The sequence below is a fragment of the Ursus arctos genome, unplaced genomic scaffold (genome assembly GCF_023065955.2).
Source record: "Ursus arctos isolate Adak ecotype North America unplaced genomic scaffold, UrsArc2.0 scaffold_29, whole genome shotgun sequence".
Taxonomy (NCBI): Eukaryota; Metazoa; Chordata; class Mammalia; order Carnivora; family Ursidae; genus Ursus; species Ursus arctos.
This window is the reverse complement of record NW_026622974.1, coordinates 24,959,445-24,981,025: the sequence shown is the minus strand read 5'-3', so window position 1 is coordinate 24,981,025 and position 21,581 is coordinate 24,959,445. Positions and strand designations below refer to the sequence as shown.

Below are 21,581 nucleotides of genomic sequence, written 5' to 3'. Positions count from 1 at the left end.
CACAGTTTTGGGGTGTGTGTGAGTCCTTCTTCCTTAGAGGCAGACGGGTATTATTTGGCTCTGAGAGTTTCCTTAGTATCCAGCATCGCACTTTTATGTTTTTTTAAGATTTTATTTATTTGACACAGAGAAAGAGACAGCGAGAGAGGGAACACAAGCAGGGGCAGAGGGAGAGGGAGAAGCAGGCTTCCCGCTGAGCAGGGAGCCAATGTGGGGCTTGATCCCAGGACCCTGGGATCATGACCTGAGCCGAAGGCAGACACTTAATGACTGAGCCACCCAGGTGCCCCAGAATTGTGCTTTTATATGGTGTTGGTTGAAGTTTTGACTGCTAAGGACTATACAAAATGATGACTAGTGGTAATAAAGAAAGTGTGGGTGAGATTATAAATAGTTAAGGTCCCTAACCTGGGAGAATTGAAAATTTGGGACAAGTTTTGGTATGTATAGAACCACAGAAAAATATAGAAGAGAACTTTACTACTACTTTTTGTAACTTTTAGCAAAGCACCAGTAAGGAAAACATTTGCATGCAGCTCAGTCAATTAGGGCACCAAGTTGGTGACCAGCACAATGGGCAAATTTTTATCAATTTTTGAAGAAGTACTTCACCTTGGAAGTTTATGAAGAAAAGAAAATAATTGTGAAGGACTAGATGCACAGTGAAATGGAAAATGAACTTAAGCACATTGTGTTGTGTGTGTGCATGTGTGTGTACTGGGAAACAAATTATAGGAAGAACATTGGCTTTGGTGGCAGATAAACCCAAGGTTAGTTTTGGCCTGCCATCTGGAGCTTCCCTTAGCAAGTTACCTAACATTTTTGAGCCTCACTTATCTTACCTGTAAAAGGGCAATTATAATGAGTTGTGTAGATTAAATGGGATAACTTCTTTTTAAAGTATGAAGCACAGTTCCTGGCATAGTAGAGGTATTCCTTCTCCTACTTTCTTCTACACTGTAGTTCTAGAAAAATCCTGGAAGCCCTGGGGAAACCCTTGGCCAAGACAGACTGGGATAACATCAGCAGTTCTAATCCTGAGCCTCTGTCACCATCTGATACCCCCTGCCCACTTCTTCATCCCTGCTGGTCCACCCTGGACTGACCACTGCCTAGAAACTGATTGTGCTAATGCTAGAGCCCTTCAGCTTGTAAGGGCTCTAAGTTCAGTCCTCAAGAACAAAGCCTCTTTATCACCTGTCCCCATGTCAGTGGCTATTGCTATTCCAGGCATTAATCATGGTTTCAGGGATATTTGAAATGCAGGAAAGGCAGGAGGCAGGACTTCTCTGTGGTTGCCCTTTGGTGCCTCTGGAATGTCTGTGCATGCCTGTGCTGCTTTGTGGTTAGTCAGTTGGTTGTGAGTTTACAGTTCCAAGTGGCTTTGGGTGAGAAAAAGAATGTCTTTCAAAAACCATGAGCTGCTGGAAGAATCTCTCCCAGTTACTCAAATGTTTCTTTCTCTATAGTTGTTTTCTCTTTCGAGGTTACAGCAGTTAGAATTAAAAGTTGTAATACTGGCTTCAAGCCAAAGTTCTCACACCTGGGCTTTGCTATTTATTTTGTATATGTTATATGATTCCATTAAATTTTGTGAAAGAAAATGTGTAAGTACTTCAAGCGATGTGCATTTATGAAAGTTGTAAATCTGTGTATGACTACAACTTGTGCATAGAAAAGAAACATCCTAATGAATCGTTGAACATTATATCAAAAACTAACGGTGTACTATATGTTGGCTAACTGAATTTAAATTAAAAAAGAAGAGAAAAGAAACATCCTGAAATATTAATAGTAGATTGTCTCATTGAGTGTTTTTTCTTCTTTTTTCTATTTACATGCTTTCTGCTTCTCTATAATGTTTACATATTACTTCTAAAGCAAAAAAAAACAAAAAACAAAAAACAAAAAAAACCCAAATATATATTATAGAATGTTACATATAATTGTTTTTTCATTTTAGAAGTCATATGTATATGTAATGCTCAGTTATATATAATGAAAGAGAAGGCATTATTGATACTGAGGTGAGCTTAAAGGGCTTATTAAGGGAAGCTTTGTAAGAAGAAGAATCATAAAAGTGTAGCAGAGAACAAAAGATGTGAGTATGGAAGGGAGGAGAGGGCTTTTGACTGATTTACTTTGATATCTATAGGTAGGTTTTTCCAGTAGTTAAATATTGTCTAGGAGTTTTTAACCTCAAGTATAGTCACATCCTTCTCTCCCAAGGAGATCTAAATAAGCCACCATTTACTGTAGCAGAGTGGAGTTGAGGGGGAAAATTAAGCAGAGGAGAGTAAGTTATAATAACAAAAAAAAAATTGAAGCTAAAATTTATTGAGTAACGGGCACTATTTTAAGCTCTAGTTTAGTCTTTATAAAATATACCAAAAAGTGGGTACTTTAATTATTCATATTTACAGATGACCAAACCAAGTCACAGGGAGATTAGTTACTTCTCCGGGGTCTCCTAGCTAGAAAGTGGTGGTGCTGATTTGAACCTAAGTATTCACACTCGTAACCTTGGAGATGGCCCTGTTTAGTTATAACAGTTATAATAACAAACAGCCTGCAGAGATATAGTGTAGAAGCAGCAGTTTCAAAAACTCCCGAGCTATACAGGAGAATTATTTACTAATCTCAGAGCATGTCTTAAAGGGGCAGGCTTCATTGAGGAACTTCTCCAGGAACAAAGTAGCTGGCAGGCACCATTCCTCTCCCTGGCCCTGCATAAACACATGGCCACCTGCGAGAACCAGTGAGGTGCCAACATTCATTACCTAACTTGCTTACAGCAAACGCCGCCTCCTGTGCTTTGGTAGATTGGCCCTTCCCAGTCATGTCTGCCTCAGTCCCAGTGCTGCAGGTCCCCCTCCCAGAAAACTGGGGCAAACCTTGCCAACACTGTGTCTCCAAACCTGTGTGTTTTGTGGGGTCTCGGTCCCAGTGGTGGTGGTGGTAGTGGCAGTGCCAGTGGCGGGCCATGCAGAAGCCTGAGGCACACCTTGTTAAAATCACATGCCCTGTACATGCATACTTTGTGGATCTGCCCAGACCATCCCTGGTCCTGGAAGTGGTGGCGTCAGTTCTCATTTCATAAGCAGACTGGTATGTGTCTTTTTAAAACCACATGCCCCACCAGGCTGGGGACCAAACAATGCCCACAATAGACAAAGAGAGCCTCTGCAGATGACTGGACTGAAGAAAAAAGCAGCCAGGACAAAATAGCAGGGCACACACAACACACATAGGAGACACTCCCTGAAACATCAAGTTCTGATGAACAGGGAACACTGTTCTGCAGGGCACTACAGGACCTCTTCTTCATAAGGCTATTACTTTCAAGAGTAGGAGACATAGCTAACTTACCTAACACACAGAAACAGACACAGAGAATTAGACAAAATTAAGAGACAGAGGAATTTGTCCCACATGCAAGAACAGGACAAAACCACAGCAAGAGACCCAAACAAAATGGATACAAGTAATAAACCTCACAGCGAATTTAAAGTAATGATCATAAAAATACTAACTGGCCTCGATAAAAGAGTGGAGGACATCAGTGAGACCCTTCACAAAGCTATAAAGAAGACCCAATTGGAGATGAAGAGCACAATAAGTGAAATTTAAAATACACTAGATGGAATAAATAGCAGGCTAGAGGAAGTGGAGGAATGGATTAGCTGCCTGGAAGACAGAGTAATGTAAAGTAATCAAGCTGCGCAGCTAAGAGAAAAAAAAATACGCAAAATGAGAATATTCTTAGGGAACTCAGCAACTCCATCAAGCACAATTACATTCATATTATAGGGCCCTAGAAGAAGAGAGAGAAAGGGGGGCACAAAATTTATTTGAAGAAATAATAGCTGTAAACTTCCCTAATCTGGGGAAGGAAAAAGAAATCCAGATCCAGGAGGCACAGAGATCCCCTAACAAAATCAACCCAAGGAGGTCCACACCAAGACACGTAGTAATTAAAATGGCAAATAGTAATGAAAAAGAGAGAATTTTAAAAGCAGCAAGAGAAAAGACAGTTATATACGAAGGAAACCCCATAAAGCTATCAGTTGCTTTTTCAGCAGAAACTTTGCAGGCCAGAAGGGTGGGGCATGATATACTCAAGTGCTGAATGGAAAAAATCTGCAGCCAAGAATACTTTACCCTGCAAGGCAATCATTTCAGAATAAAAGAGTGATAAAGAGTTTCTCAGACAAACAAAAGTTAAAGAAGTTCCTGACCAATAAATCAGCTCTAAAAGAAATGTTAAAGGAAAGACGTCATAAGGGTAAGGAAAGTAGGAAACACAAAAGCAGTAAAAAAAAAAAAAAAAAAAAAAAAATAGGTATACTGTAAAAATCAGTTAAGGGATTCACAAAATTAAAGGATGTAAAATATGACATCTTATACTTAGAACATGGTGGGGGGGGTTGAGTAAAGAATGGGTTCAAACTCAAGTGACCATCAACTTACTATAGACTGTTATATGCAGAAGGAGTTGTATACAAATCTAATAGTAACCATAAATCAAAAACAACTAATAGATATGCAAAAAATAAAGAGAAAGGAATCCAAGTATATCACCAAAGAAGGCCAGCAAACTATGAAGGAGAGCAGGAAAGAAAGGATCAGAGAAGAACCACAAAACAACTACAAAACAAGTAACAATATGGCAATAAATACATACCTATTAATAATTACTTTGAATGCAAATCAACTAAATGTTCAATCAAAAAATACAAAATGACAGAATGGATAAAGAAACAAAACCCATCTATACGCTGCCTGTAAGATTCTCATTTCAAACAAAGACACATGCAGTTTAAAAGTGAGGGGATGGAGAAACATTTATCTTGCAAAGGGATGTCAAAACTAAGCCAAGGTAGCAATATTTATATCAGATGATATAGACCCTAAAACAGAGACATAAAGGACACTATATAATAATAAAGGGGACAATCCAACAAGAAGATATAACAACTATAAATATTCATGCAACCAACATGGGAGCACCCAACATAAAACAGTTAATGACAAACATAAAGGAACTAATCAATAGTAAGGCAATAATAACAGGGGACTTTAACAGCTCACTTATATCAATGGACACATCATCCAAACAGAAAATCAACAAGCAAACAGTGGCTTTGAATGACTTGCTGGACCAAATGGATTTAACAGATACATTTAGAACATGCTTTCCATCCTAAAACAGCGGAATACTCATTCTTTTCAAGTGCATATAGAGCATTCTCCTGAATCGATCACATATTAGGCTATAAAACTAGTCTCAACAAATTCAAGAAGATTGAAGTCATACCATGAATCTTTTCTGACCACAATGCTATGAAACTAGAGATCAACCACAAGAAAAAATCTGGAAGGAGCACAAATACATGGAGGTTAAATAACATGCTACTAACAATGAATGGGTCAACCAGGAAATCAAAGAAGAAATCAAAAATTACATGGAGAGAAATGAAAATGAAAACACAATGGTCCGAAATCTCTGGTATGCAGCAAAAGTGGTTCTAAGAGGAAAGTGTGTAGCCATACAGGCCTACCTCAAGAAGCAAGAAAAATCTCAAACAACATAAATTTACACACCTAAAGGAGCTAGAAAAAGAACAAATAAAATCCCAAACCAGCAAAAGGAAGGAAATAATAAAGATCAGAACAGAAATAAATGACATGAAAACCAAAAGAGTAGAATAGATCAATGAATCCAGAAGCTGGTTCCTTGAAAAGATCAACAAAATTGATAAACCTCTAGCCAGACTCATTTGAGAAAAAAAGAAGAGAATTCAAACAAAATCACAAATGAAAAAGAAGTAACAACTGACACCACAGAATTACAAATGATTATAAGAAACTATTATGAAAAGTTATTGGCCAAAAAATTGGACAACCTAGAAGAAACAGATAAATTCTTAAAAGCATATAACCTCCCAAGACTGAAGCAGGAAGAAATAGAAAATTTAAACAGGGCAATTACTAGCAATAAAATTGACTCAGTAATCAAAATACTCCTGACAAACAAAGTCCAGGGCCAGACAGCTGGCCAGGTGAAGTCTACTGAACATTTAAAGAAGAGTTAACACTGAATCTTCTCAAACTTTTCCAAAAATTAGAAGAGGAAGGAAAACTTCCAAATTCATTCTTTAAGGCCAGCATTACCCTCATACCAAAGCCATATAGACAACACAAAAAAAGAGAACTACAGGCCAATATCCCTGACGAATACAGATGCAAAAATCCTCAACAAAATATTAGCAAACTGAATCTAACAATATATTTAAAAAAATAATTAAAACACCATATGATTTCTCTCATATGTGGAATTTAAGAAACAACACAGATGAACAAAGGGAAAAAAAAAGAGACAAGCCAAAAAACACTCTTATCTATAGAGAACAAACAGGTGGTTACACAGGAGAGGTGGGTAGGGGGATGGGTGAAATAGATGAAGGGAATTAAGAGTATAGTTATCTAACAAGCATTGGGTAATATATAGAACTGACAAATCACTATATTGTACACCTGAAATTAATATAACACTGTATGTTAACCAAACAAAAATTTTTTAAAAAAATTTAAGTGTTCATTTAGTGTCTTTCTCCCTCAATAGGCTTTCTGAACAATCAGATTGCATTTTATTTGCACATTTATTCTGAGAATAGCCCTAAAATGGAATCAATTATAATACTTCGATATATACATATGGAAATCAACCAAGAATGGAAGATTTGCATAAAATCAAAGTTATCTACCTAAAGACTAGAAATCAAATTCTAGCCTGATGCGTTAGTTCAGGTTTCAAATTGCAGGATTACACTGCCACCTAGTGTAGACAAATATTTTCCCAGAGTGTGAAAGCTAGTGAATGCATATAAAATTTCATAGGATGCAACATAAAACAATGTTCACTTAAGGGTTCTTTGGTAAAAGAGAAAGAGTGATTTCAGAATGAAGGATTTTTCTATATTTTATTGATAAAAGGTAACATGGATCCAGGAACACATTTTATATATTTTGCTTGATAAATGAGAGTAGTGCAGAAGGGAAGCCTTGGATTCTGTACCTCATTCTGCCAAGTAAATTTCCTTAATACATGTAATGTAAAGAAATTAGTACAATTTGTTTTCATAAGTGTGAAAGTTCCCAGTATATCTTTCTTATGGGTGCAACTGATATTTATTTTAAAAAGTTATTCTGCAAGTAACTATTCAAAAAATTCAGTCTGCAAGTCCATATCAGTTATAAAAAGAAAGGGGTAGCTCAATGGAGTTGAAAACATTACTTCTACAAGCAGCACTTCTCACTGGACCAGTAGCACCAGCATCAACCTGGGATCTTGTTAGAAATATAAATTCTCAGACCCACCTTAAATCTCCTGAATCAGAAACTCTGGGGGTGAAGCCCAGAGATACATTTTTATCCTCGGGTGATTTTGGTATATCTTTGGGAACCACTGTTAGAAAAGGAGGGTTGACAGCATGTAGAAAAATATGTTGAATGATCAGTATGTGAGGTTTGAAGATGCAAAAGAGGCTTAGGACATGAATCAGCCGCTACAAATTGAAGATCCACATGGCAGCAAATGTAGCAACAAGTGTTGGAAGCACATGTGTGGTGGAGGGGATTTGATTTCTCCTTTCCTTGGGGTAATGCAAATGCTCATATTTTAGAGCAAGCAAAAGTAATACACCAGAAGCTTGGAGGTGGTGGTGGTGTTTATGTTAAATAACACATTCTTGTATTAATGGTCCATGGCAAGAACATATTCATTTGTGAGAGATTCAGAGAGAAATGGCTATCGTCATGAGGCCCTATTTGCTTGCTACATATGATTAGGCTACAATTACAAGTATAGAACCAAAATAAGCAGATTAAAATAGAGCTTTGATTGTGGTGAGATTTCTTTACAGTAAAACTTAACTCAATGCAAAACTGTGGGAGTCCTAGTTTTAGCAACTCTCTGATTATTAATCAGCCTCTCAGCGAGATTTCTTTGATAAATTTCAAGCTCTAGCTGTGGCTAATTTGCAGCATCCTTGCACAACTGCTATGTGTCACTAGACATTCGAGTCTTTTATTTTTAAAGCCAAGATATACAGAAGAGAGCTTACAACGAGATACTATTAGGAAGCTAATTTTAAAAGGGTGTCTTCTTAGTTTTAATCTATAAAGTAAATGTGGGACACACGATATCTTTAAAAAAATTGTGTTTATGGTAACTTCACTTCAAAAGTATACTTAAAAAAATATCATTGTGTTAAAACTAAGGAGCATTCTCTACTATTCTATGAGCTTTATGGGATGTCCCAACTATTGTGCCCTATGCCAGGAAATAAGGGGAAATATATATTTTGACACACCTTGTGCCTACTGTATTCTAACACAATGTTTTTAAAACCATGGGTTGCAACCCATTAGCTGGTCCTGAAATCAATTTATTGAGTTGGTCACCATCACTAAAAAATGAAATAGAATAAAACAGAAAATAGACTGCACTACATTTACATGGATAAATACTGTCTTCTGAAACTTGTTTCAGTTGTGAATATGCACATATACTTATCAAATCCATTCAGTCCATCCTTCAGCAATGCCAGAACCATTTTTCTGAAGACATATCTAAAAAGTCATTTTTGGTTTCAAACTCTCCATCCAGCTCCCTTAATAGCCAGAATAAAGTCCAAACTCTTTCAATATCCCCTTACTCAAAGTCTCCCCCATGGTCCTTCAACTTGTCATTTCGAAAAAAAAAAAATCACCATATATTCAGTTACTCAAGCTTAAAAACCAAGTAGTTCCACCTGCCCTCCTCTCCTTTTCCAGTCCACCCTATCAGTCTTGTCTCTGGATTCTCATAAAGTCTGAGTCAAAACTTATCATCTCAGAGGAGCCTTCCCTTACCCCTCAATCATGATCAGCCTCTAAACCTACCCCTGCCTTTCTCTAAAACACATTGCCCACTTTTGTATGTATTTTTAAAGATTTCATTTATTTGACAGAGAGAGAGAGCACAAGCAGGGGTTGCGGCAGGCAGAGGAAGAGGGAGAAGTGAGCTCCCCGAGGAGCAGCGAGCCTGATGTGGGGCTGGATCCCAGGACCCTGGGATCATGACCTGAGCTGAAGGCAGATGCTTAACCAATTGAGCCACCCAGGTGCCCCTGTATATATATATATATATTTTATAACAGTTCCAATTCAAATTATCATGTCTATTCTTGTAAATGTATTTAGTATCTGTCTGCCTACAAGCTGTAAGGTCCATGGGGGCAGGGACCTGGTCTTTCTCTGCTGCACCTCTGTACTGAGACCAGCTCAAGGCTCATGGTAGGAGAGTCACCAATAAATATTTACCAAATGAAAGAGCTCCTGAATTAAACTTGGGGTTCCTAAAATACTCTCTTCTACCTTTTTGTCGTGGTACCTGCTATTTCTTCTGCCCAGAATGTACTATTCCCACTTGTTTTCTTGGTAGGCTTCTATTCACCCTTTAAGATTTCACTTCCTTTATGAAAAGTTTCCTGATGCTTCTGGACTGAGTTCATACTTGTTCTCAGTGATGCTGCAACCTCATTCCCTCACTATTTTGCAGTCATTTTCATATTGGACTTCCCAACTGGGCTGTGAGCTTCCTCAGGGCAAGGTGGTTATATTTTTGGTACATATAGTCATTCAATAAGTGTTTGCTGAATGATTGGGTACACAAATGAAAAAGAGTAGATGATCAAGAAAGATGATTTGTGATGATGTTCCCTGTTATAAACTGTAAGTAAGTAAAATTCTGGATTTCCAGAAAGGGAAAGGTGTGTGTGTGTGTGTGTGTGTGTGTGATAGAGCAGTGTGTGTTAGATGAGGGAGGGAGTAAAGAGGGATAAAAGCACAACTATTCTGTATAAAATACTTCTATTTACAAAATGGATAATTTTCAAATATCACACTGTCTTAGTGCATTTACAATCTTATATAATTGATCAGATTTCATTTCCACATAGTTTTTCAGGAACAAACCTGTTAGGTAAAGTGAGGGAGCAGTGTTAGTGATAAAAAAGCTTATGTGTCTAATTTTAGGGTGCAATCTGACCCAGACCAGAGAGTGTGGGGTTTGCACTGCTCCCTGTGAGACTGTCATGTCAAGTTATGAAATATGGTTAATAGAAAACAGGGACGGTGGACACTGGGGAAGGTATGTGCTACGGTGGGCGCTGTGAGTTGTGTAAGACTGATGAATCACAGACCTGTAGCCCTGAAACAGATAATACATTATATGTTAATAAAAATAAATAAATTAAAAAAAAATAAGACAGGGGTGGAAAAAGGAGAAAAAAGTGCCCTTAAATGAGCGTGTGTGTGTGTGTGTGTGTGTGTGTGTGTGTGTGAGAGAGAGAGAGAGAGAGAGAGAGAGAGAGATCTTGTTTTCTCTGGACTTATATTCTTTCTTAATAGAGCTGTTGCTTGCTCTTCATCATTTTACATAAAACTGCCAAGCTGGAATAAAGCCAAACCACTTATAAGAAAACCTATTTTCTTCTCATTTAAAAAATCTTTTATAAAAGTCCCCCTTCATTTGCCTTCTCATTCTAGCTGTAGAGGATTCTACAAAGTGGGTGGAGGAGGGGACAAAAGCAGAAGTGAGATATTTAAAACACTTAACAAAAGGATTTCTCAAACACTTAATTATATAGGAAAATCTGCCTCTCTTGTTTCCCACAGTAAATAGTAGTAGAGGATCTGGACTACAAATAAAGAACTTAAGTGGAGAGGGTCGCTTTGGAAAATGTCCCTTCCCCTGTGGATCTAGGGCTGGCTTACCTTGTGTGATTTCAGGGAGGTCGCCAGCCGCACAGTTTCTCTTCTGAAGTCCTACCATTAGAAGTTCAGGGGTTTTCTCGGGTTAGCAAACTGCTCCATTTACATAAGCCCTGGTCAACTTTCAAGAAAAAACTAGGGTAGGACCATTTATAATTCTGTGACTCAGCCAAAATGGCTACCCTTGGGAATCATAATTTTGATAGATGGAAGGAGAATGACAGGACACTGTGGAGAGCCCAAACAACGTGAGGAAATGGATGTCCTGATGCCAGTGGGGAGACAGGTAGGTCATGAGTAGAAAAGGAAAGGGGAACAAATGGTGTGATGTTCAGGTTTACTTGGTTCTCAGCTCATCATGGGAAACAAATTTTTCATCGAGCTGAGGAAAGCAGAAGAGGAAAGGATTTTTTTTTTTAGAAGAAACAAACAAAAAATAAGAAATAATACCATTTATTTTGCAATTGAAAAATTAAATTGATTTAAAAATTAAAGAAATTTCAAGAAAACAAAACTACTTCACACTAGAGTCCAAAACTTATTAAGATCATTGGATCATCTGAGCCTGAAAGTCTTTGATTTTGGAGTGGATACTGATGTCCCCCAAATTGGGACAAGAAGCAGACCATCCCAAGTGTATGGGGTGGAGGCTCTCTCTTGAAATACTCAGGTTCTAGAGAGAGGATGGGTTTGTATGACTTGGTGCTAATAAAAACCTTTCTCTTCAGGTCTGTGCTCATTGTAATATGCTCTCAACTTGTTCATAGAGGAAAATATGTTGCTTATTTCCCAGGATATTCTGCTTAGCTCTGGTAATTATAGAGTTTAAGAAGAAATAAAAACTAGGGCGCTTGATGTTACATTTTACCAAGATTTCTACCCATGAAGTACAGAGACCTAGCATGTATTGAGTAATTAATTAGCTGCGCAACATTGAGCAAGTTACAAATTACTTGATTTTCTGTGCCTCAGTTGTCTCACCTGTAGAATAGGAATAATTTTAGTTTTACTTAATAGTGTTTTGAGAATCAAGCATTATCAGGCTTCAAGCATTTTCAACAGAGGGGGGCAAAGAGTGAGGCTATACTAGCTATGATGATGATGATGATGATGATGATGATGATGATGATGATGATGGAGAATAATGACTGTTCCCCTGAGCCAGGCATTAGACGCTGCTATTTTGTTTAATTCTCAAAACAGTTGTTTTAGGTAACTATTTTCAACCCACTTTTCATTTAAGGCAACTGAGTTACAGACAGATTAACTTGCCCCAAAACATAAAACTAGTAAGCTTCAGAACAAATGGAGATTCAAATCTAGGTTGGCTGTGCACCAAGGCACCCATGAGTTCCCACATCTCTGCTTTCCAGTGAGCCCCTCTTTACCTCAGTCCTCTAAAAGCATTCACTGTATTCCTATAGCAGTTCTAAAAGCTTCCACTGTATTCCTATAGCAGCTTGCTTGAGTTTTTCTGGTGAATTTCTCCACATCCTGACTTTTTTTCTTTTCAGCAAACTTTCCCTTGCTAATTCCTCCTTCAGTGTAACCTTGTTAGCTTTGAGGACACACCCCTGGCTAGGCCTGGGCTCACAGGGCCGCCTCTCCCCACCCCTTCCCTCTGCTGTGGTTTAAAGTGTCACCAGATGCCCCAGGTTCACTCCCTTTGCTTTAAGCCCTTACAAGGGCAGGAGGAACCAAGGCTGGGCCCAGAACCCATTAGTGCTGGGGTGACAGTGAAGGGGTCTTGGGGGGAGCACTGACCCCCCACCCCCACAACCCCTTCATCACTAGGACTGTTGGGACCAAAGAAAACCGGTTGGGAAAATGAAGAACTTTTGGTAAGACCTTGACATTGGAAAGACGGGTGGGGAGAACAGGTTGGGGGTCCTCAGAACCAAGGGTCTGTGTTCCTGCAGTGGTGGTAGGATGAGAGAAGGTGAGGGAAGATGGGAGAAGGGAAAGGAGAAAGAGAGAGACCCAGACAGAGAAATAGACAGAGAAAGAAAGGGAGACAAATGAGAGTGAGACAAGAGAACAAGCATAAGAGACAGGAGAGAGACAGAGAAAGGAGAGAGAGCTATTAAACTGAAGAAGGAGAAATACTAAGGTGAAAGAAAACATAGACAAGGAAATAGATGTAGAAATGGTGAAATAGGTAGATATGGAGAAAGTGAGATAAAGCCAACAGCAGTCTCATGTTTGTTTTAGTGTAGGAGCTAGAAATGTGAGAATTAATTAAATCTCTCAAGATTTCAAAGTCAAATGGAAAAAATAAACTATACTGAGATTTGATCACCTACATTAACTGTGTTTACCCTATTTCAAAACAATTAAGTAGTCCCCACCTGGAGGGATTCTTATTTGAGTCATTTTCTTTTCTCCTCTTCAGGAAAATTCCAGTTTTCTTCCTTGTGTGCAGTTTCCTGGGATCTTGGGCATCTGCAGCTGTCAAGCGTCGCCCAAGTAAGAGCCACAGTTTCTGGATTTTGAAATACCACTTGTTCCCAGAAAGGATCAAGCAGGGTTGTGGCTGAGTGAGGACTGAGTGATGCATCCACGGTCCTCCACAGTCTCACTCTTCAATACTGCTTTAGCCATGGGTTTACTCCATGGCTAGTTTTACGTGGTCAGTGTTGGGTATAGAAGAGAAGTCCTGGCTGTGATCACAATTGGCAGGAAAGACAAGCTGTGTACTTCGGTGCCTTGCACAGTGCCTGCTTGGTTCATATGGTGATTGGTAATGTTGGGTGGGTGGACCGATGGATGGGTGAATGGATGGATGAATGACCTGGGGTCAGTGGAGGTGTAAAAGGTATTTTGATATACTGGGATGGCTGAGCCAAAACTTGTAGCTGGAAAATGTTTTTTCTGAAGTCTAGGAAGTCTCTGTTGTCAGGTGAGTCTCAGCAGGGTGCTGGGGTTGGACAGTTACAAGAAGCCTTCTTAAAAAGCTTTCTCCCTGCAACTTTCTACCTGTGTAAGGAGCAGCCAATTTAATTCTAGGATTTCTCATTGAAGTACATGTTTAATCATCTTCATGATTCTTTTCTTTTTCTCATTACTTTTCCCCATTCTAGGATGCTAGCAATAGTCTAGTTGGGACCCTTTTTTGATCTCTTGGAATGAATTTGTAAAATTAAAAGCACCCTATATATTTTATTTTGGATTAACAAATCCCTAGTCTCCCCCCAAACTCCTCTATTTAACAAAGATTCCTAAGAACTCCACTCTCCAGAAGTCCCATTAACTGGCTCAAGGCTGGCTCTGGATTCTCTTAGGAATTCTAAAATTTGTGGTGTTTAAGGAATATTTTCTAGTCCAAGCCACCAGAAGTTTTCCAAACGGTGTCTGACGCTGTGTCATTCACAACATTGTACAGCTCTGGTTCCAAAAGGAACAAATTCCTAACTTCTCCCAAAGGAATATTTTCCCAGTACAAATTATTAAAACTTTGCACCTTGTTTCTCTTCCAGGATGAGTTGAAAATGAATTAATTATAATCACAGAGTCATAGAGTTAAAGCCAAATACACTAAGCAAGCTAGTTGGCATATTATTCTCCTTTAAATAGTTGTTCAGCTCTTATTATTACTGATATATCTTTATGGTCCTTGTAGGGGTTGGGGTAGGATGACATGCTATCTCTTTTGCAGGGTTCCCTGTTAATTCAAATTCGAATGGTGAAAATGAACTCTGTCCAAAGGTCAGGATTGGCCAAGATGATTTACCAGGCAAGTAGCCTTGTATCATATTGAAAATGCATACTTTCTATAAACCTACCTATATTCTTTTATTTGGGAAGGTTGTGGAAAGGAATATAACCAATCTCATTTTAGACTTCTTATTTTGTGTTCGCTTTCTGTAGGCTTTGACTTGATTTCTCAGTTCCAGATAGATAAAGCAGCATCTAGAAGAGCTATTCAGAGGGTAGTGGGATCAACTGCATTACAAGTGGCTTACAAATTGGGAAATAATGTAGACTTCAGGATTCCAACAAGGTATATAAAAATATTTTATCTAATTATCTGCCTCAAATGCATTTTTAAAAAATGAAAAGCTACGCAATGTTAGAAAATCTTCTCATGCTCATTGCTTCTTAGATCATGATTTGATTTGAAGATGAAGAAATATATTTACCTATCTATCTTCAGTGTTCAGTGTCTAAATATGTGAATACTCTTTATGTTTTCAGTATGTAATTTACTTTTCATTCCAGGGAGGAAAAAAAAAATCACTGAAACCATTATACATTGATTCAGTACATGTTCTTATTACTTTGCTCTCTGTTTTTGTATAATTTGTCTGGTTTTAGCTGAAAGGACCCTCTGTGAAAAGTGCCAGAGGTTAAGCATAAATTTAACTAGGAACCGCGGAGTGGTTAGAAGACTCACAATGGTGCTGTTCAAGCGTCCTGGTGCTGAAACTGAACCACACATCTACTGCTTGGCTCCTCGCAGGGATCAAACAAAAGCAAAACTAGAATAATGATAACCGAAGCAACGGTAGTGATGATAATTTAAAAATCCTCCACTTCATTTACCTCCTTCTCTAGAACTATGTTTTTTATCCTTTAAATTATTTATAACTGTGGTGCTTTAGTGTATGTAAGTGTTGCGTCATGCCATTGTTATGAAGGAGCTTCAGGATTTTCAGTTTTATATCACTAAAATACCTTATATGTAATTACCATAATTATTGTACGTTTTAGTGCACTGCAAAATAATTGAATTAAGATTCCTTCGATAGGTGAACAAGAAAATTAGGGATTTGATAAAATTAAGGTGTAAAAGTCAAAAATGATTACTTATAACAGTAAAAGGGTATTATAAAAGCTCTAAATGTTTACAATAATGAAAATTTTGGTCAAATTAGAATATTCCGATGTAGTCCCAGATTGCAGATAGAAATTCATATTTTGAACATATGAACTACACTTTTTCTAAATATGAACTATATTTTATAAAATGACAATAGTGCACTGCATAAGCTTTTTAAAATAAATTTACTAATTAAAATTAAATCTCATCCTCATCATAGCCCTGTGGTAGAGACATTACTATCCATATTTTATGAAACAGGAAAGTGAGGCCAGAAAATTTAAGTTACTTACATGAGGTCCCAGGGTTGGGAGGTCCTAGAAGGATTGAAATTCAGGCAGAAAGGTGCTCCAACCACTATTCAATACTGACCCTGGAAAATTATTCACATTTGGAAAGATTATAGGCATGATTGTTATCATACAGACTTTTTTTTTGCTTATATTTTCTTTTCATGCACAGAAGTGCTAGTTGTATTCTTTTTTTTTAAAATAGGCTCCATGCCTACCCCTAGTTGTGTTCTTAAATAAGCTTTTAAAAACATTTTTTTCTTTCTTTAATAAAATAAACATGATGCAAGACCCCCCAATGCTGACCTAATTCCCTCTTCTATAATTTGAGGTACAATCTGGACGGTAATGAACTAACTCTAAGTTCAGATATTGACCAACTTGAGGCCACATAAACCCGTACCTCCTGCTTATCTTTGCTGTTGCTCTTCTCTAAGTGCCAGAGCTGTCACTAAATATTTTTCACAGTATATAACCAATGTCCATATTCTCTATCTCCTTCCCCCCCTGTCCCCCAAAGACTAAAAACTCTGTTTTACTGGCAAAGCTTATTAAAAGATGAAAAAATAATTAGGTAGGAAGTAGAAAAAAGTAGGAGAAAGAAATAAAAAGAGGAGGGGAGAGCCAGAATGCTGAAATAAATGGAGTCTCAAATAGGTAATAAGCTTACTTTTGGGCAAGCACTTACACTATCTTTGTTTCAGTCCCTTCAGCATAAATTAGGAATGATAATAACTGTGTCATAGATTTGCCACGAGGAGCAAACGTTAATAAGTTGGAGAGGGTTTGGATAGAGCCTGGCACACAGTGGTATTAGTTAAGTATTCATTCAAGTAGTGGAGAGCACTACAAGGAGAGAGTGTGTGCAGATGGGAACCTTTTCTCCTTAGTGGATTCTTTCTTTTCAAGCTGTCCTCCCAGTCCTACTCATTCAAAAACCAGGTGGCAAGAAAAGTAGGGACTGGAGTTGCTCTCAGACCATGCAGAGAATAGTCTTGGTTTAAAGGAAATTTCTATACTGAAGAATATAGGTTCTGAGGAAATGAAAACAAAACAAAACAAAACCTTAACAGGATTTTTGTGGGAAGGAAATGAGAGAATGGTATATAAAGCTGATGTGATAGAATCACAATTTACTTTCATATTTTCAATTTCTTGGAAAGATTATGAGACATAATTTTTTGCTGCTTTTTATTCTTTATTTAGACATAATAGTATCATATTCTCAACTCAAATTTATAAACATTTCATGTTTGTTTACCTTAACAAATACAATTCTTAGCTCTTTTTTGGGTTAAGGTCATAAACAAACGTTTCAAGGTCTAAAGTCTTCTTATCTTTTATTCAAACCCTTATAGTTCTTCCTTTAAGGTATTCTGTGCAGATTGTAACATAATGAAATAAATCATTTATAGATCCAGCTTCTTTTATATTATGTATGCTGTCAAGTTTACTTATCGATGTGCACAGCATATTTGCAACAGAATCTCAGGCGTTCAAAAAAGACAATGCTGCTGACTGGTATATAAATTAGACTTGTGAGGACTTCTAAAAGGTTTTAAGTATATATAAATACATATATATATTTTATTAATTTGAACACTGAAAGGAATTTTCTTCTCTTATATAGACAAATTGTATTACCTAGCTTAAAAGATTAACAACATGATAATCTTGATTATACTTGTATATATACACAAACATACACATACATATTATTTTCATGTATATGAAGAAAGAGAGCAGATGGATACCTTTGATTTAACAATATGTCTATAAATGAACTGTTCTTCTAGCAACCTCATTTTTTAAAAAAAGTTTTTGGCATTACAAAACCAAGTCAGAGGTAAATGGGGACGTTATGTTCTATCCTACCTTCAACATAATCTCTTTGCTCATTTAGCAGGAAAGATGAGGTGAAGTATAAACTGGGCGAGATCCTCAGTCAACCTCATGATCTCTTTGCAAAAGAGTTGCTTAGACAAGTTACTTGGACTTGTGGAATCAAAGCAAAATAGATTTGTTTTATTTAGGGACTGATAAAATTCTACAGCCTTGCTCAGTGCATCTGTAAACAAATACATTGGTAGCATAGGTTTACAAAAACCTAGAAAAAGAGGGGCACCCGGGTGGCTCAGATGGTCGAGTATCTGTCTTTGGCTCTGGTCATGATCTCAGGGTCCTGGGATCGAGCCCCATATCGGGCTCCTGGCTCAGTGAGGCATCTCCTTCTGCCTCTCCCCCTGCTTGTGTTCTGTTTCTCAAATGAATAAATAAAATCTTAAAAAAAAAAAACCTAGAAAAATAATGCTTTAAGGAAGAGAACAAAACATTAAGATTTATCTTTCTTCTGTGAAAGGCTCATGCCTCAACAATAACTATATTTAGACAAAAAAGAAAAATTCTTTAAGCATCTGGTTAAATCCAGATCATTAAGTGAGAAGAATATTAAAATAACATATTCATAATTTAAATGGATACTTGTCAAATTTCACCATTGAATAAAACTTTTAAAATTTATCTCCCAGCTCCAAGCTAATTGAGGTCAGTTAAATGAAATGTATAAACTTCTACAAGGTTATATAATTATACACTAGGCAACATATTACACTGCCTTAAGTGAAGCTTAGCTTCTTCTCTAGAGGTTATTCTGGAATATGCATCTCCTGAAAAGTTTAAAGTCAAAGGAAATATGTCAAACAAAATCTATATTAACCGCTGTGCCACCCAGGTGGCCCCTCAAACAAAATCTATATTAAAAGTAAATATCAAAATAGATGTAGACCTCTTTATTCTGGGGAAACAGTTCTTGCACACATTTTTTTCTTCTTTAGCTCCAAACAGAATCTTTTTAAATGTACATGTTAAAACCTCCTGTATACTTTTTTTTAAAAAATAGATTTTATTTATTTGAGAGACAGAGAGAGCAAGCATGAGGGGGGAGGGGCAGAGGGAGAGGGAGAAGCAGCCCCCACTGAGCAAGGGGCCCAATGTGGGGCTTGATCCCAGGACCCTGAGATCACAACTGGAGCCAAAGGCAGATGCTTAACCGACTGAGCCACCCAGGTGCCCCAAAACCTCTGTATACTTGGCAAATACTTAATGAATCAAAAGCTTTGCAATAAGTATAATACACATCACCAGTGATCATTTAAGAATGTGTATTAACAAAGGAATTCACCCAGTATTATAAATAAAAACAAAGTTGTTTGAGAACAAAGGTTAAAGAAGTACGTGGATGCTAAAAGGGTGTTCAGATGAAAAGCTTCATATTTTTGTTATTTTTATAACATCAGCAAAGCAATGAAATTTGTTGACATAATTGACCCATTTTATTGAAGGTGTACAAAAGTATTTGCAATAAAGTAAGTTATATTAAACATATAACCGTGCTATTGTGAGGGATGATAAAGTTTGATAGTTAAAGATAGAAAATCTTAGTAAGTTGAGTAATTTCACTTATTGCTAAACATTCTTGGAACTGAATAATTTTTTGGTTTAGAAATTCCTGACCCCCCAAAATATATTTTAATGCAACTGGCAGTAACACATGCCAATACAATAAATTTATATGTTATTCATTTTATAACAAATCAAATCAGCATCCACTCAGATATTTCTTCTTGCCTTTCTCTTTTTTTACTTTCACAAGAGGGGGCTATTTAACAGGAGTCTGACCTGAAGGAAGGTTATTTGGAGCTTTGAGTCCTGGTCTGTAACTATTTTCAGAAATGTCAAATATGATTATTTGCCAAACAAAATTAATGCTCAGTGTGCTCTAACATGCTCAGTGTGAAGGAGCTTCTCAAGTCTATACAGTTACTGATACTCAAAATGCATATGTGGGTCTAGGATATAATTGTGGAGGGAACAATCCAAGCAATTATGGAAATAACAAGTACTCCTAACAATGTACTATATTAAAATAAAAAAAATGAAAAGCTGCTTTAATTAAATGGCTTTATTAACTAGTAGAGCTGATCTGGATTCCAAAAGATCTCTTCTTTAATTTGTAGAAGAAATATTGCCAAGAACCTTGCAAGAATGTGTTTCTTGGCTCAGATGGAATTGCTGAACAGGAGCTCTTTAGGTAGCATAAATAGTAATATTGTTGGGGTTATGTGGCATTGGGAACCCTCTTTAGCTATGAGGAATGGGTTTTTTTTTAATGTGTATTTTAGGATGGAGCATTAACATACATGAATGATTGAACTTCTCTGAAGGTTTTTACGGACAGTCATGAAAGAACAAACAGGGCACAGTTTTTCACACTGTAGCCTTTCTGTAGGTCTAGAATCTACGAAAGCATAATAAGGGAATATGGTAATATGCATGGGTACAGAAAACAAGACTTTTATTTACCGTTTTCAAATTTTACTCAGGAATTTATATCCCAGTGGTCTGCCTGAAGAATACTCCTTTTTAACTACTTTTCGGATGACTGGAGGCACACTTGAAAAGAACTGGAGCATTTGGCAGATTCAGGATTCCTCAGGGAAGGAGCAAGTTGGCGTGAAGATTAATGGCCAAACAAAATCTGTTGCATTTTCATACAAGGGACTGGATGGAAATCTCCAGACTGTAACCTTTCCAAATCTGCCTTCCTTATTTGATTCCCAGTGGCATAAGATCATGATTGGTGTGGAAAGGAGTAGTGCTACTCTTTTTGTTGATTGCAACAGGATTCAATCCTTACCTATAAAGCCAAGAGGCCAAATCGATGTTGATGGCTTTGCTGTGCTGGGAAAACTTGCAGATAATCCTCAAGTTTCTGTTCCGGTAAGTATAAAACCATACACTATGGTTGATTAAAACAAAACCGGATTGCTTAAAAACTAATACTTCAGGTATCTTAGATAATCATCTGAACATCTTAGCCAATGAACAGTTATTCATTTTCAAAATTCATTCAAGCACTTAAAAAGCATTCAGTGCCCGTTTTGAGCATAGCAAGTATCAAACGGAATGGGCAATCAGAGAAAGTCAAATAAATGGCTCCTGATCTTGAGGAATTTCAAGTCTACTTGGAAGATGCTACATGCCGACCTGGAGCTCCCAGAATCCTTCAGAGGCAATGTAAAAGAAGTCAATACTGATGTGGTACACATTGTGCATAAATAGCTAATAAGAATAGTCAAAGTAAGGTTAAGATGAATGGTGAATTCGGTAAGTCCAGAATTCTGTGCTTATTGAAGGCAATGAACCTTGAAATAGAAGGATCTGAACTAGCTGAGGGAAAGAGCATTAAATAAAAAGGAAGTAGAGAATAAGGGGCCCAGTCAAAGGTCTGGAGACCAGCTGGTTTGGATGAAATGTATATGTGAAAATGTGTGTGTGTGTATGTGATGAGGGGAAGAAGGGTAGGTGATACTAACTGCAGGGCATGAGAGAGAAGGTTAGGAAGCCATATGGTATCTGATTAACAAGAATGAAAAGTATATAGATGGTATAATATGTATTTAGAAGTAGGTCTTGCGTGACATATAAAAGTAAAAAGTAAAGGATTTTAGAACTCTGTTCAGGATTTTGCTGTTGAGTTCCATGGATATAAATGTTAGGAATTATATAATAACAGAATAATTGTGCCAACTAGAACCATACAGTTCTATCATTTTGAATTGTTAAACTTTCATTGAACAATCCTTTAAAAGGAT

At 37.3% G+C, this 21,581-nt stretch overlaps 1 protein-coding gene across 1 annotated transcript in view; it reads left to right on the top strand.

The window, feature by feature from the left end:
- Positions 1-12,636: 12,636 nt before the first annotated feature.
- Positions 12,637-21,581, top strand: part of COL9A1 (collagen type IX alpha 1 chain) — an 82,616-nt gene continuing 73,671 nt past the window's right edge. Inside the window, exons 1-5 of the mRNA XM_026507133.4 lie at positions 12,637-12,659; positions 13,211-13,284; positions 14,474-14,551; positions 14,686-14,818; positions 20,310-20,706. Of these exons, the coding sequence (XP_026362918.3) occupies positions 12,646-12,659; positions 13,211-13,284; positions 14,474-14,551; positions 14,686-14,818; positions 20,310-20,706 (696 nt within the window). The 5' untranslated portion in view covers positions 12,637-12,645. The remainder of the gene's footprint in view (positions 12,660-13,210; positions 13,285-14,473; positions 14,552-14,685; positions 14,819-20,309; positions 20,707-21,581) is intronic.